Source organism: Schistocerca cancellata, chromosome 9, assembly GCF_023864275.1.
Source record: "Schistocerca cancellata isolate TAMUIC-IGC-003103 chromosome 9, iqSchCanc2.1, whole genome shotgun sequence".
NCBI lineage: Eukaryota > Metazoa > Arthropoda > Insecta > Orthoptera > Acrididae > Schistocerca > Schistocerca cancellata.
The window spans coordinates 318,031,849-318,047,056 of NC_064634.1; the positions used below are offsets into that span (position 1 = coordinate 318,031,849).

General features: G+C 39.6%; 1 protein-coding gene across 2 annotated transcripts in view; it reads right to left on the bottom strand.

Moving 5' to 3' along the window:
- Positions 1-15,208, bottom strand: part of LOC126100298 (phosphatidylinositol 4-kinase alpha) — a 198,853-nt gene that overhangs the window by 102,553 nt on the left and 81,092 nt on the right. For both annotated transcript variants that reach the window (XM_049910906.1, XM_049910905.1), the window contains 2 exons: positions 4,600-4,747; positions 4,156-4,345 (listed from right to left, as the gene is read on the bottom strand). In XM_049910906.1, the coding sequence (XP_049766863.1) occupies positions 4,156-4,345; positions 4,600-4,747 (338 nt within the window). The remainder of the gene's footprint in view (positions 1-4,155; positions 4,346-4,599; positions 4,748-15,208) is intronic.

Here is a 15,208-nt window from a genome sequence, read left to right on the forward strand (position 1 = left end):
TCTGATGTCTGCCTGACACCATGCCTTGTGTGTGGCTCTTAATAAAGTTTCTCACCTTGCAGTCATGCCATTTCTTACATTAATAAAATCTTATAATCATGCCATTCCCTGCCCCCCTACCCCCCACCCCTCCCCACCCCCCACAGGTTCTTAACACATCTGACTGCCAACATTATCCACCACCAAAACAGTCTGTAAAAACTTACATTTATATACCTATGACGAAGAGACTTTGAGCAAGAGTAACCTGTAACTATCACTATAGTTAAGATTAAGCCTATGTAAACAGCTGTAGAATAATGTTGGACTCATCTCTCATAGTCCATTTCCCTTTGCTGCTGATCAATCGGCTGCCCCACACGCTAAAAATCTTTTTCCAGCTACAGGTAATCTAACTTTGTCACTTTATGTTTTAATGATAATTCTAATGGTACTTTTGATATGTTTAGCTTTTTATCTAGTTTTTCAAAAGAACTGCTTTCCACTGTATTACTAGGGACAATGTCCCTTCTATTGATATTGTGTTACTGAATGTAAACCTCCGATCCATAACCTTTGCAGTTTGTATGGAATGTAAGAATTTTGAAGGCAAGTGCCTTCATCACCAGAAATACTTCCTGTACTGCATGGAAGGCATTGACAAATATTTGTCTATGCAAAATCCTCAGAGCATTGTCATCATTGTATAAAGGCAAGGAGGATTAGACACAACCATACACAAGTCACAGTAATTTTTGTGGTTCTCATCTTACAATGTAGTCTCCATATAGTGGAGATGCTGAGTCGCAGACAGGCCCAAGAAAAGGAGTTTCACACTTAAAGCTTTCGGCCAAGCTGCCAATGGCCTTTGTCAACAAAACACACACACACACACACACACACACACACACACACACACACAAACGGAGCTCACACACATGACTGCAGTCCAAGCAACTGAAACCACACTCAGTTGTGGTTTCAGTTGCCTGAGACTGCAGTCGTGTGTGAGAGTTGCGTTTGGGTGAGTGTGCAAATGTGTGTCTATTGTTGACAAAGGCCATTGGCTGAAAGCTTTAAGTGTGAAACTCCTTTTGTTGTGCCTATCAGCGATTCAGCGTCTCTGCTATATGGTGAGTATCAACTTTCCTTCTCATAATATTGTTACAGTCCATCCTGGATTTTCCATTGTTTAAAATGAAGTCCCCATTTTAAGAAGACATTAGTACAAGGGAAGTGACCATGAAGATTTTGTTAACTTTCACATGGATGTGTTTTATCTTTTTTTTTTTTTAAATATACGATGATGACACTGTGTGTGGATTTTGCATAGATGACTATTTGCCAATGTCTTACAAACAGTACAGATTCTCATTTATTTACACAATAGACAGGATTCTGTGAGACTATGCACCTTCAAGCTACTTGATCATGGATGAGCCACAACACGGTTTACATAATGATGATTAGAAACTATAGAAGTTAATGAATTTGTAAAACACAAAAAAATTGGGTGAATATATGAATAAGCAATCCATTATAGAGAACTGTTCTGAACAACTGCAAGGAAATCTTGCACAGAACAGGAGTGTGCCATGAGGAAACCTAAAAATCTAGATTTCAAAATTTGGGGTTTATCACTCAATTTTTAGTTTCTACCATTTCCCTTGAAAACAAAACCTGAATACTACTCATCTTACTGTATGAGTACAAGACTAAATAAAGTGTCAGCCATGCATAAATTGTTCTTACACCTACTGTTCACTGAAAGAATGTTTCTTCTGAATGAAACAATACTGTCAACAATTCATAGCATTATGGTGTGTGCATATATGCAGGGAAGCAGAGTTAGATTTCTCACCTGAACAATGGTGTACATGAATTTCATGTAGTGATGCTGTAAATCTGCCTGAGTGCACTTTCCTGGTCTAAGAAAATTCTTGGAGAATGCACAAAGTTTCCCCAAAATACAATACCATAGAGGACAATGAAGTGAAGCTAAGCAAATAAGCCTACAATGGAGATTATTCTTATGATGAAAATAGCAGCAGTCAGTTTTTGCACAAGATCTTGGAGGTTATACTTCCAAGAATGTTCTTCATTTATCCTCAATTCTAAGAATAAATTGTCAATTTCACTGTATGTTAGACTGCCCGAGACAATAAAGTTTCACTTTCAAAAGAGTTCCATATCGGAACTGTATACATTGGATTTTTGTTGCATTTAATTATTAATTTGTTCTCTGAAAACCATATGCGTGATACTGACTATGCTATTAGCTACAATTAATTACATTACATCACCCTCTACTTTTCATATCTTCAATCAGATTCAAATACCTTCCTTGCTTGCTGACACTGGAGGACAACACACTACTTCCTATTTTCCATACTGTTGAGTTTTTCCCCTAAACCCATTATGTTCCAACTTATGCAATACTACTGTACAGTCTAAACAAGCAAATGCTTCAGTTAAATCAAAGAAAACACATATTGTTGTGCAAAGGTAGATGATGAAATGTGTCAAAATGAGTGCTTTTGTGTTAGTGTCAGGTCCATGTTTTAGCTTTTAAGTCTAGTACACATATATTTTCTGTCACAGGAAAATGGGTGCACTGAGGTTCAGTGTCACTGAATATAGCTCAACAAATTAGTCTTTTTGTTCAAATTTCTGGCAGTTGTTATTTTGGCTACCCATATCAAATGAAAGACTTTTACCTACTTGTCCCATAATGACCACTTTCATGACCTGTAGCCAATAAACTAATACATTAAAAACATTAATTCAGTGACGACTTTTTTGCTAAACAAATTTCTTGAAAATACTATAACCAAGTTTACTAACACAATGGACAACAGGAAAAGTATTGCAAGCACTACTTACATTATAATACATCACATAGTTGTTTCTAACTTCATCAGAAAGGACTACATAATAACTTTTGAACTTCATGTCAAAAGTTGATAATACCATCAATGATAAAGACTGAGAATTTGGGTATTAGGGGAGCAGCATGTAATTGTATTAAATGATACCTCCACGAAAGAAAGTAGTTCACACAGATAACACATGAAATGAATGGCATTGTCAGCATCCACCAGTCAGATTTATTATGTTTCATATTGGGTCCCAGCCTGTTTTTACTACATACAAATGATTTAGATATAAACACTAGTAACAGAAAATTATACCAATTTACAGATGATGCCAGCATCTTCATTACAGGTCGCACCAAAGAAACCTTTGAAAACAGCATTAAGGTCTTTGATGCAAACAATTTGATTATAAATCAGAAAAAAACTTGTTGCAATGGACAAACCACCCAGAACAGGACACCAGGTAATTTTGAAATAAATGGACAAATAACCGGAAAAACAGAAAGCGCAAAACTTTTCATTATACAGATACAACACAACATGAAATGGCTTACAATTGTTGACTACATAAGCATAAAACTGAGAAAACCCTGTTTCATAATTTGAATATTAAGCAATGGATGTCATATGATAATCTCAGGATCAAATATTTTGTTGGTGTTCACTCAGAACTGATATATGGTGTAGTATTTTGGTGAAACTGTGGAGCAAGCCTGAAATCATTTCAGTTAAAGGAAAATACTATTAGACTAATGGAAAGACTAAAGCAAATATCATCATGCACACAACTCTTTATATAAAAAAGAAATTCTACCATTTCCATGTATTAGAAAATGTAATTATCATAACAAATTAAACATTATCAGTCCCTGCATCACCCATAATAAATCTGTACACAGCTACCACACAGCAAAAAAATGAAGTATGTACAACAGACAAATACAGCACTATTACAGAAAAGCACACTCCATCCCGGCATCAAAATGTATAATGTATTACCCAAATTAAAAAAAATGTTAATGGACAGGGACAATTTCCAATCAAATGTGAATGATTACTTACTTCTCCTATGTAGCAAGGAAATATCTAGAAAAACAAAACTGTAGCAGCAATTAATGCTGTTTTTGTAAAGTATATAGAGTAATAAAATAACGTGTAAAATACTTTTTGCTAAAAATTATGTATGTAAAAATTTCAAGAAATATATGTAGTAATTAAGAACTGGTCCAATATATTTTGTACACTGTGCAGTCCTAGATTCGCAGGACCAATAAATAAATAACAATATAAAAGCACAAACCTGTCAGACTTCTCTGCAGTGAAGAGCCTGTTTGATACTGATGCAACAAGAGCACGGACACAGTATGGATCCAGTGTGTATGCCGCTTGTAATGCGATGCATAGGTTTTCTATTGCTGCATCACGTAGTTTCTCAAATGCGGTCTGTGATGTGGACATCAAGTCAGGATCTTTTTGTTCTTTGCCCTGAACTGCATATAAGAAGAAGGAAATAAAATCATTTTTATCGTATATGTGATTAGCTTCAATTGTATCTTATATTTTAAATAGATTGAATAAACTGTGGTTCTCCAGTTACTCAAATTATGCTTTGAAGATTAAGTGTCTGCCTTACATTCTGTTTCTACATACCAGGTCGACAAGTGTGCTGGCTATTGTCAGGAAATGATTTTTTTTAATCAGTGACATTATTGGCTGGCAGAGCAAACAACAAAACAGTACAAACCTGTTATCTTTGGTTTGGTGTCCTTACTGTCAGCATAATGTCTATGTAATTTGAAGAGAATTGGACTTGGAGTGACTAAAAAGTCACGCAGGCAATATATAGATGTGCTTGCAATATTTGGAAACTTTTGTGCTAGTTTACCAAGTCCCTGAAAATTTAAGAATAGAAATATAAAGTACACATAATAACAACAGAGACTATAAACAATTAATTACCTCACAACCTGCATATAAAAGCCAGCAGCATGAAATAGCCAAGCATCAAACTCTTTCCTGACAAAATTTTCAAATTATGTCAAAACAGACTTTACTGTCATTATTTATGATGAAAAGGCAATACTTTTCATTGGTTCTAGCTCTAGTAACCTACAAGGATAGGTAATAAGTAGGGTAGCATAAAATTTGTAAGAAAGCGAGAGAGAGAGAGAGAGAGAGAGAGAGAGAGAGAAGAGTGGATAAGAAACAGAAAAAACAACAAGAATGTACATGTACCACATCATTAAAAGTTTATCCTTCAGGATAATGCCTTTGCTCTTTCAGTTTAGTCTCTATACAACGCATTTTATTATAAAAAGAATGTTGATATACAATAAGAAATTTGTAGCTGATAATAATTAGGATTTGTTTGGGTAATGAGGGAAGGAGAAGTATCATGAAGGGAAAGACAAAGAGGGAAACGAATACAATTATGACAACAGAATATAGTTACTTTAATGATCTACTATACTTGCAGTTCTAGGAGAGTCAGAGTGGTTGATAATGAGAGTGGCAGGATTGGTAGAGACTGAATTCCACTGATTTATACCAATTCCTTTTTGGTTACTACCATCTTTAACTAGCAGACACAACTGTGCTTAACCGTATAAAATCATAATTAATAAGATTATTTCAAACACAATTACATACGACCTTTCAGTGATCATTAGCTCAGTGTGTCAGCTCTACTTCCGTATACTCAAATGTACTAAATACAATATTGTCTGCTAACTCAAGTTGGCAACAATCAGAAATAGGTCAATACCAGTCAACAGCATTCAATTTATGCTTGTTAGCCATCTCACCAAGAATCTTCTTAGAGTGGATACATAGCACCCATCATTTCTTAACAATACACCAGTATGCTAATAAATGAAACCCATGAAAAATTGAAGAAATGAATTTGGTTGTCTTCCATCCAAAATATTATTGTTACAAGGTGTTGCTTTATAACAGAAGAAATGAGACAACAAAATGTTGAAATGTAAAATGAAAATTATTCTAAGCAAGAATACATATTAGAAAGAATAAAAGGAAAAAAAAAACAGTGAGGAGATATAAAAGCAATACTGATTGAGATGCACATTAGTTAAATGTATTAAAGTGACCGACAATGAATAATTGTGGTTGTTACCCCAATAAGCATTCATTTGTTGTTAGCTACATTTCTTTGAGTCAACAAAGCATTATGCAGAACTACTCCCAAGGCTTAGAGTGGAAAAAAGTAATAAAATCTATTTTGAACATATAACATATCAGGAAATTCATTCTCTCTCTCTCTCTCTCTTTCTCTCTAAAAGGTAACCCTCTTTATACATTGCTAGCTGAGCACCCAGCATTTCCAGGTTCGTATTTTTTCCAATCTTCTATTAGCCAATCTTCCCCTTCCCCCTCTTTCTATCCATTTTCACCTCATCCCTCTCTCTTTCCATCTCCTCCTCCTCCTCCTCCTCCTCCCTCCTCTTCCTTCCCTCTCTATGTGAACATGATAACATGGAGGGGTAAGAGGAGATGGACAGACAGCAAGGGGGGAGGAGGAAATGGGAACAGATAGAGGGGAGAAGGGGATGGACAGAGAGAGGGCAGAGGGGAAGATGGGCTACTAGAAGATTGCAGTAAATACAAACCCTGGCAATGGTAGGTACTCAAATAGTGATGTACTTTTGGGGGGAGAGGGGGGGGGGGGAGGGAGGGAGGGAGGGATGGAGGGGGCGGATGGAGAGAGAGAGAGAGAGAGAGAGAGAGAGAGAGAGAGAGAGAGAGATAGATTTCCTGATATATTCATAATAGATTTTTTGTAAAATTGGTTTGTCCTACTAAGGGCCACATGAAATAACTTATGTATTCTTCTTTTTTTCATTCCTTTCTTCCAGTAATTTTTCATTCTTCCATTATGCTTTTCTCTTCTTTCTTCTGTCCATATGCAACTGTCTTTTTCTTTGTTTTCTCCTTGAAACCTTTCACTTTTTCTCTGAATCTTACTCTTTCTACTAGTTCTCGTTATTCCCTTTTCCCTCAGGTCTGCTTTAACTTCTTTTGTCCATGTCATTGATTTTTTTTCCCATCTAGCCTTTTTCGGTGTCCACAGTATGCAAATCTTCACTTCCAAATTGTGTCTGATATTTGCTCTACTTTATTACTTCTTAATTTCCATTTCCCATTCTCATATTTTGGTCCCAAGATTTTCAAAATTATTTTCCTTTCCTTGTTTTCTATTTCACCTGATTTTTTGGCTATATTTAACGAAATACATTCTAATGCATGAAGGCATTCTGGGTTAATGACAGTACTGTAGTGCCGAAATTTTGTATTTATCGAAATAGATTTCTTGTTATAAATGTCTTTTGATAGTTAAAAAGCCGCCTCCATCTTTCTTGATGTTACTAGTTTAGCTTCTTTGTGTAAAGCATTTGGTTGTATTATTTCACCTAGATATTTAAGTTTTGTAGTCTTTTTTTATTCTGCCATAAATAGTTTCCATATAATTTGGTGCTTCCTGCACATCTGTCATGTACTCTGTTCTCCCCCCCCCCCCCAAAAAGATACATGTAGGCCTATTTCATCTACTACAGGTTCATAAAAAAAGATGAGATCACCTGCAAAAGCTAGACAATCAAAATTCAGATTATCCCCTTTTCTCCTAATTGTGATTCTTCTAATTCCTTCTTCTTATGTTATTTTCCTCCATTCCTTAATTACCTTTTCTAGCACACAACTGAACAGCAGTGGGAAGAGAGTCCATCTCCATGCCTTACACCAGTTTTCATCTCAAAAGCCTTGGAGGTTTTGCCCAGAAATGTAAGTTTGCATTCAGTATTTGATTGTGTGTCTTTTATGTCTGCCACCAATATGTTGTCAGCTCCAAACTCTTTTAAGCTGTTGAATAATGTTTTCCTGTCAACAGAATCATGTGCTTTTTTGAAGTTAATAAATTTTATATAAATGCTTTTACATCTTTATATCTCATTCTTCTGTACCTGATTATGAACTTCGGATTTAAAGCTTGTTCCACACAGGATCGTCCTTTTCTAAGCTCTCCTTGAAGCTCTCCTAACTGCTGTCCAAGTTCGCTTTCTAATCTGTTCTGTAATGCTTTTGAAAGAATTTTGTAAGTCACTGGAAGGAGGGATATTCATCTATAGTAGTTGCTGTCAGTTTTATCTCATTTTTTTGTGAATTAGGTGAAGTAATGTTGTTTTCGAATGTTCTGTTTCCCAGCTTTTTGAAAGACACCATGGAGCTTCTTTTCTGTTCCCACAATTTCCCACATTTCAGCAGTTACTGAATCTTCCTGGGGGCCTTGTCATTCTTTGGATCTTCAAAGATATTTTGCATTTCATACAAGCTGGGTGGTTCTGAGTCTCCTGGATTTTGTTTTGGAAAGTTTGCTCCTGGTGTCTCACAATTTAACAACTTATCAAATTTAACAACTTATAGAAGTAGCTTGCTAATATTTCAATTTTCTTTGTTGTTTAGGGCTAACTGTCTGTCTTCGCTCCTGAATCACAAGGCAAGTGGCTCTAGGCACAGTGAGTGGTTCTGAATAATGCTTTGTTGATTCAAAGAAATGTAGCTAACAACAAATAAAAACTTATTGGGGTAACAATCACAATTATTCACTTTCAATCAATTTAATACATTTAACTAATCAATTTAATACATTTAACTATGTGCATCTGAAATTTGAGTGCAAAATGGTTCTTAATCTCTGTAGAACATCTTTGCAGGTTGTAACTAATGCATGTACCAAATATGGTTGCAATCATTCCATTGGTTTAGCATGACCTTTTTACACACGGCTCTGCTCTCATATACACAAGTCAAATATATTTTACATATATTTAACATCTATTTTACATCTATTTCACATATATTTAACATATTTCACAGGTATCTGTCTACCGTATCTTCATTCGGCGTCGGCGTTGTCGTTGTTACCGTGAGACACCGTTATACCAAGAGGAAAGGCGCGTCGATCTTAGAGCATGAGATATGATGACCTTAAGCCATTGACAACACACAACGGTCACGGTAGCACCTGATTCCAGAATAGCTGCAGTAGTTAAGATCTACGAACTATCCCTTGTTGACCAGGTCCCCAAAACTTAACTCGTAACGAGATCCCTTCAAAGCAAATTGTCATAACGATCATCTATAAAGGCTTCGTACAACGAGAAGAAATGTTACGGTTGATGGAATAATAACAGATACGACCAAACTGTCTTGTCTCTTCTGCTTTATTTAATATAACTTCGTTCACAGTTTCATTTCGCATTCACCACTCATTCACCGAAACCCTTTGACGAACAGTTTTGGTTGCTTAACACCAACAGTCAATGATAATGATACAGCTTTTCTCCTTTTTATAAATTGAAGCCCGCTCTCCGTGATATAATAAAAAAAAAAAACGGTCTCAATACCGCGTCCCTCGTGAGATGCGAATAGACTTATCCCGGAATTTACCGCCCTGTAGGTGTATTCAATTTAATGACCACACTTCGCTGTCCGCTATTTCGCGTAACTGAATGTCCATTTGTTAGTCTGATTATACACTGTAGCTATTTAAAATTCGCCCCTATATTTTTCACAACGCACAATTAGCACTTCGTTACTTTTTTTTTTTTTTTTCTAAGAGTAAACGAAAAAAAAGACGCCGTATAATCGGCTTAGTCAACATAAAGCAAAACACCTTAATATGCCCAATTTCACCTCTTCTTATAGGATCGGCTACCTTACTCATTAATTTACTACATGTTGTTTCCAATAACACTAAACAGGTATCGCCGTTATATTTTAATTGTATTCAAAAGCATGTTACTACTATTATGACCAACCAAATCGTCACAAATCGCGCGGCGTGCGTTTTTAATGATAACTTTACGCTATTCAATTAAATCGCGCGGCGTGCGTTTTTAATGGTAACTTTACGCTATTCAATTAAATCGCGCGGCGTGCGTTTTTAATGATAACTTTACGCTATTCAATTTCCGTTACAGCTATCTTGACTCATAATGTTACATCTGTACATACATTTCACCCTGAAGCTTCATTTTCACATAGCTTAATGTTTATAATGTCATATCTCCTGAACAATGTGCTGAACAAGGACATAATTCTGCAGTTATATCCAGAGATATACATGGTTATAGTCAGGAAAATGTGTTGTGAATAGAGTTACTAGTAAAGAAGTAATAAGTTATAACATTATGCATGATGCCACAGTTTTTCACACATCTCATTATTTGTCACATATCTTCTAAATTATGGGTACTACAATGATATATTCTTGTAGGTACATTTGTGGCAGTTATGGATACTGCCTGCAAAATGTGTTGTGTTGATTATAGAGTAAACAGAAAGAAGTAATAAACTAAAAAATCATCCATGTAGTGGTAGTTTTTCAAGCAACTCAGTGATATATGAAGTCGTATCTCCTGATCTGTGTGTAGTAGAACCACTATGTGGATGCAGATTAGTTTTGCTTTAAATACACGCTGTATAGGGCATGAGTCTTAGTTTCCTTTAAGACTGGATTGGGTGAGTAGATGTTAGTCAAGAATGCCTTTAAAGCAACAAAGATGCCATTATCAACACCTTACTGAGTTGGAGCAAAGTCGTGTAATCGGGTTCAAAGAAGATGGATGTTCCTTTTGTGATACTGCAGACAGATTTGGCACGAATGTAGCCGCTGTACATAACTGCTGGCAGTGGTGGTCAAGAGAATCTACAATCACAAAAAGAAAGGATTCTGGATGGCCAAATGCACTACCAAGAGGGTAGACCATCACATTCAACATATGGCTCTGGCAGATCATACTGCATCTACAGCAGCAATTTGAGCAACACTTGGTACCACAATGACACAAAAAACTAACAAATCAGTTGTTTCAAGGACAGCTCTGAGACGGATGTCATGTGGCATGCATTCTACTGACCATAAACGGTTGCCATTTGCGACTTATATGGTGTCAAGCAAGAACTCATTGGAGGACATGGTGGAGATGTGTTGGATTTTCTGATGAAAGCTGGTCCTGCCTCAGTGCCAGTTAGGGTCATGTATTGATAAGGACGAGGCCCGTTGAGGGTCTGCAACCAACCTGCTTGCATGCTAGACACACTGGATTTGTATGTATCAGATTCAAATGGTCAGTGAAAGGTGGTATTGCCAAACATATGCTCCACGTTGTAATCACGTAGCTATAAAGCTCCGAATTACAGCCTGTTGTAACATCAGACAGCATGTTTGGGTAGACAGCTGGATATGCGAAATGCGAGGTCCCGAGTTTGGCCACGAGCAGGATCATCATTTTGTTGTGACTCGCCGATCATTCAAAGTGCTGCCGCGCAATTACGCACGTCCTCTACATGCGGCACTGTCTGTCTGCCAGCCACGCAGCAGCCGCACCACCTAAGCGGCCAGCGGCCGCTAGACTTGGACTCAGTGCTGATTTGAATGTTACCGTAATCACATGTCTTGCTTTGTCAACTTGCTCTGTGACTTACATGTGTTGTGTCGTTTTTGAAATATATGTGTTCAACTTGACGTTATAAAAATTGGCGATGAGGATGGGATTTTTCCTTTTCATCGTTGACCCACATGTTTCCATGGCTACTTTAGAGCAACTATTGAAAGGTCTCATTGAACAGCAAACGCTTCTCACATCAGCGATTCGCGATTTCGTCGCGGCATCAAATGCGGGCCATTTCTCGTCGTTGTCTAGACCTCCTTTTCCTCCTTATGACAAGACAGCGGAAGACTGGTCTGATTATGAAAAACGTCTTCGACAGCACTTCTTGGCATTTCATGTCACAGACGAACAACCAGGTAAGTCTCTGTTACTTTCATGGATTTCATCTCAAATGTATCGATTGTTGTCACAATTGGCTCCTTTGAAAGATCCTGCGTCTCTGTCCTTTGCTGAAATGTGCTCACTTCTGTCCGTCTATTTTCAAAAGCAAATGCATGTGGTAGCCTCTCGTGTTGCCTTTTATCGTTGTCAAAAACAACCGAATCAATTCTATCGCGCTTGGGCTGCTGAGCTTCACGGCCTCAGTTGAAAATGTCAATTTGTTACTGACTATCATAAAGAATCCTATGCGGATTCCATGGTACGGGATGCTATTATCCGGTCGGCGCCCGACAAAGAAGTGAGGCAACGTGCCCTTCAGTTGGCAAATCCGACTCTAGATGAAGTCCTATGCATCGCACAGTCTTTTGAAACTTCTTGCATTGCTGGAGCGCAAATAGAGGCGTGGGGTGACGTCGGGGACATACAACCTCTGTGCGCTGTTGACGACGCGTGCGGCGTGTCCCCGCCGGCCGACGTGGCCGCTGTACGCTCCCACGCACAGCCTTGGCCTAACCGGAAACAACCCTCTCAGAAAATGCAGCAAAACCCCCAGCAACTTCCTTCATGTCCGTGGTGTTTTACGAAACATTCACGCGAGGATTGTCCCCAATGTTGGGCCGTGTGCCACAATTGCAAAAAGAAGGGTCATGTGTCTTCCGTTTGCAAATCCGACCACATATATGACGTTCATGACCGTGACGCTGATTCTGCTTCTGTGTTGTGTGTCAATTGCACTTCTTCCCTTTTAGGGAAGTTATTCCTCACAGTCCACATCCTTGGTCGGGATGTTCGCATGCAAGTGGATACTGGTTCTTCTGTCACTATCATCAATTCGCAGACGTATCTTCGGTTGGGTTCTCCAATCCTATCACCTGTCACTCGGCAATTACGGACGTACAATAAACAGAAGATTTATCTCTTGGGACAATTTAATGCAGAGGTATCTTACAAATCCATCGTTCGCACTGTTCCCATATTTGTGGTCGACCAGAGTAATGCAGAAAATCTTTTTGGTTTCGATCTCTTTCGCATTTTTGTGTTCTCCATAGATGACTCTGTCAATATCGTCTCTGATGCTATTCCGTATGCTCAATTGGATTCCTTGTCAATGACATTTTCATCCCTTTTCTCTCCTGGGTTAGGCCATGCAAACGACTTTGAAGCTCATATCACGCTCAAACGCACTTCTCGGTCTAAGTTTTTTCGGGCTCAGCCCATTCCTGTGGCCCTTCGTAATCGGGTAAAACGGGAGCTGGACTGTCTCACTACTTTAGGGGTCTTGCTTCCTGTCACTTCCAGTGAGTGGTCCTCTCCTGTCGTTGTCGTTGCTAAGCCCAATGGTGATATTCATCTCTGTGGTGATTTTAAAGCCACTGTAAATGTGCAATGCCTCATCAACACTTACCCTATGCCCCGACCTGAAGAATTGTCCACCAAGCTTGCGGGAGGCCAGTATTTTTCTAAAATTGACCTGTCAGAAGCTTATCATCAACTTCCTCTTGACACTGCTTCCCAGCAGTTTCTGGTCCTTAACACGCCTTCGGCCTCTATCAATACCAACGATTGCCATTCAGGATTGCCAGTGCCCCTGCTCTCTTTCAGCGATTCTTGGAAGAATTATTGCTCCCTGTCCCTGGGTGTATCAATTACATAGACGACATTGTTGTCACTGGTTCCACCACTGAAGAACATCTTCAGAATCTCCACACACTATTTCATGTCTTACAGACTGCCGGTCTTAAGTGTAATCTTCAGAATTCACAATTTTTTCAAGCATCTATCACGTACTTGGAGTTTCAACTCTCTCAGGATGGTATTCGTCCGCTTCAGCAAACTGTCGCTGTGATTGATGCCCTTCCTCGCCCTACATCTGTTAAGGAACTGCAGGCCTTCTTGGGGAAAATAGCATACTATCACAGGTTTTTACTGTCTGCTGCTTCCGTGGCTCAGGCGTTGCATCGCCTGTTGCATAAAAGCGTGCCTTTTCACTGGTCCATGCCATGCGTTGCGGCTTTCCAGAAATTGAAGACTATGCTGAAACAGGCCCCGTGTCTGGCTATTTATCAACCTGGCAAACATCTCGTTCTTGCCATGGATGCCTCTCAATACAGGATTGGTGCAGTCCTTGCACACCGTTTTTCTGACGGTTCTGAACAACCCATTACTTATGCCTCCAAAACGCTCACGGATGCCCAACGAAAATATTCTCAAATTGAAAAGGAAGCTTTGGCCATTATTTATGCTCTTTATAAGTTTGGTGTTTTTCTTTTTGGATCCAAATTTCATCTTGTTACAGACCACAAACCACTTGTTTCCTTGTTTCATCCATCAACGTCGCTTCCCGACAAGATTGCACACCACCTCCAGCGTTGGGCTCTTTACTTGTCTCTTTTCAATTATGAGATTCATTTCTGGCCGACAGCTCAACATGCGAATGCTGATGCACTGTCTCGCCTTCCCATGGGTCCTGATCTGGCATTCGATAGGGACGAACTTTTGGGTTTCCACCTGGATGTTGCCGAGCAGCAGGTTGCGGATGGGTTCCCCATCTTTTACGCTGTATTGAAAAGGGTTGGCCAGATCGTCCGTCCGCTAAGACTTCTGATCCGTTGCGGAACTACTACGCTTTGTGTTACCGCCTCATGGCTAGGGATGGTGTTATTCTCCTTTCTACCGAAAATGCTTCGCCACGTGTTGTGGTACCTGCGTCTTTGCGTGCTTCAGTCTTGCGCCTCCTTCACCATGGGCACTGGGGTGTGTCTCGTACAAAATCTCTGGCGCGCCATTATGTGTACTGGCCCGGCTTCGACTCTGAAATAGCACACATGGTCGCTGCCTGCAGCCCTGGTGCGTCACAGGCCGCCATGCGGAAGTCATCTTTGTCACCGTGGCCTTCGCCTGAGAAGCCCTGGGAGTGCATTCATGCTGACTTCGCGGGACCTTTTTTAGGTACTTATTGGCTACTAGTAATTTGACGCCTACTCTAACTTTCCTTTCATTGTCCGTTGCACGTCGCCTACCACCGCGGCAACCACAAGTGCTCTCGCTCGCACTTTCTCTTTGGAAGGCCTTCCCTCTACTCTTGTTACTGATAATAGTCCGCAATTTGCCTCTTCCGAATTTGCGGATTTTTGTGCTTGTCATGGTGTCATGCATGTCATGGCCCCTCCGTTCCATCCACGGTCAAACGGTGAGGCTGAATGACTGGTCCGCACATTTAAGGCTCAGATGAGGAAACTCCTGACTTCTTCTGCTGCTGATGATGCGCTTCTCCAATTTCTGGCTTCTTACCGTTTCACCCCCATGGGAGACCACAGCCCGGCTGAGCTCTTACATGGCCGACAGCCCCGCATGCTACTTCATCTTCTGCGGCCCTCCACCTCACGGCCGCAGGTGCCTTCGCTTGGCCGGTTCACCGCCGGTGACCTTGTATGGGTATGGGGATATAGCAGGCGGCCAAAATGGAGTCCTGGCCGCATCTTACGCCACCGTGGCTGACGCCTG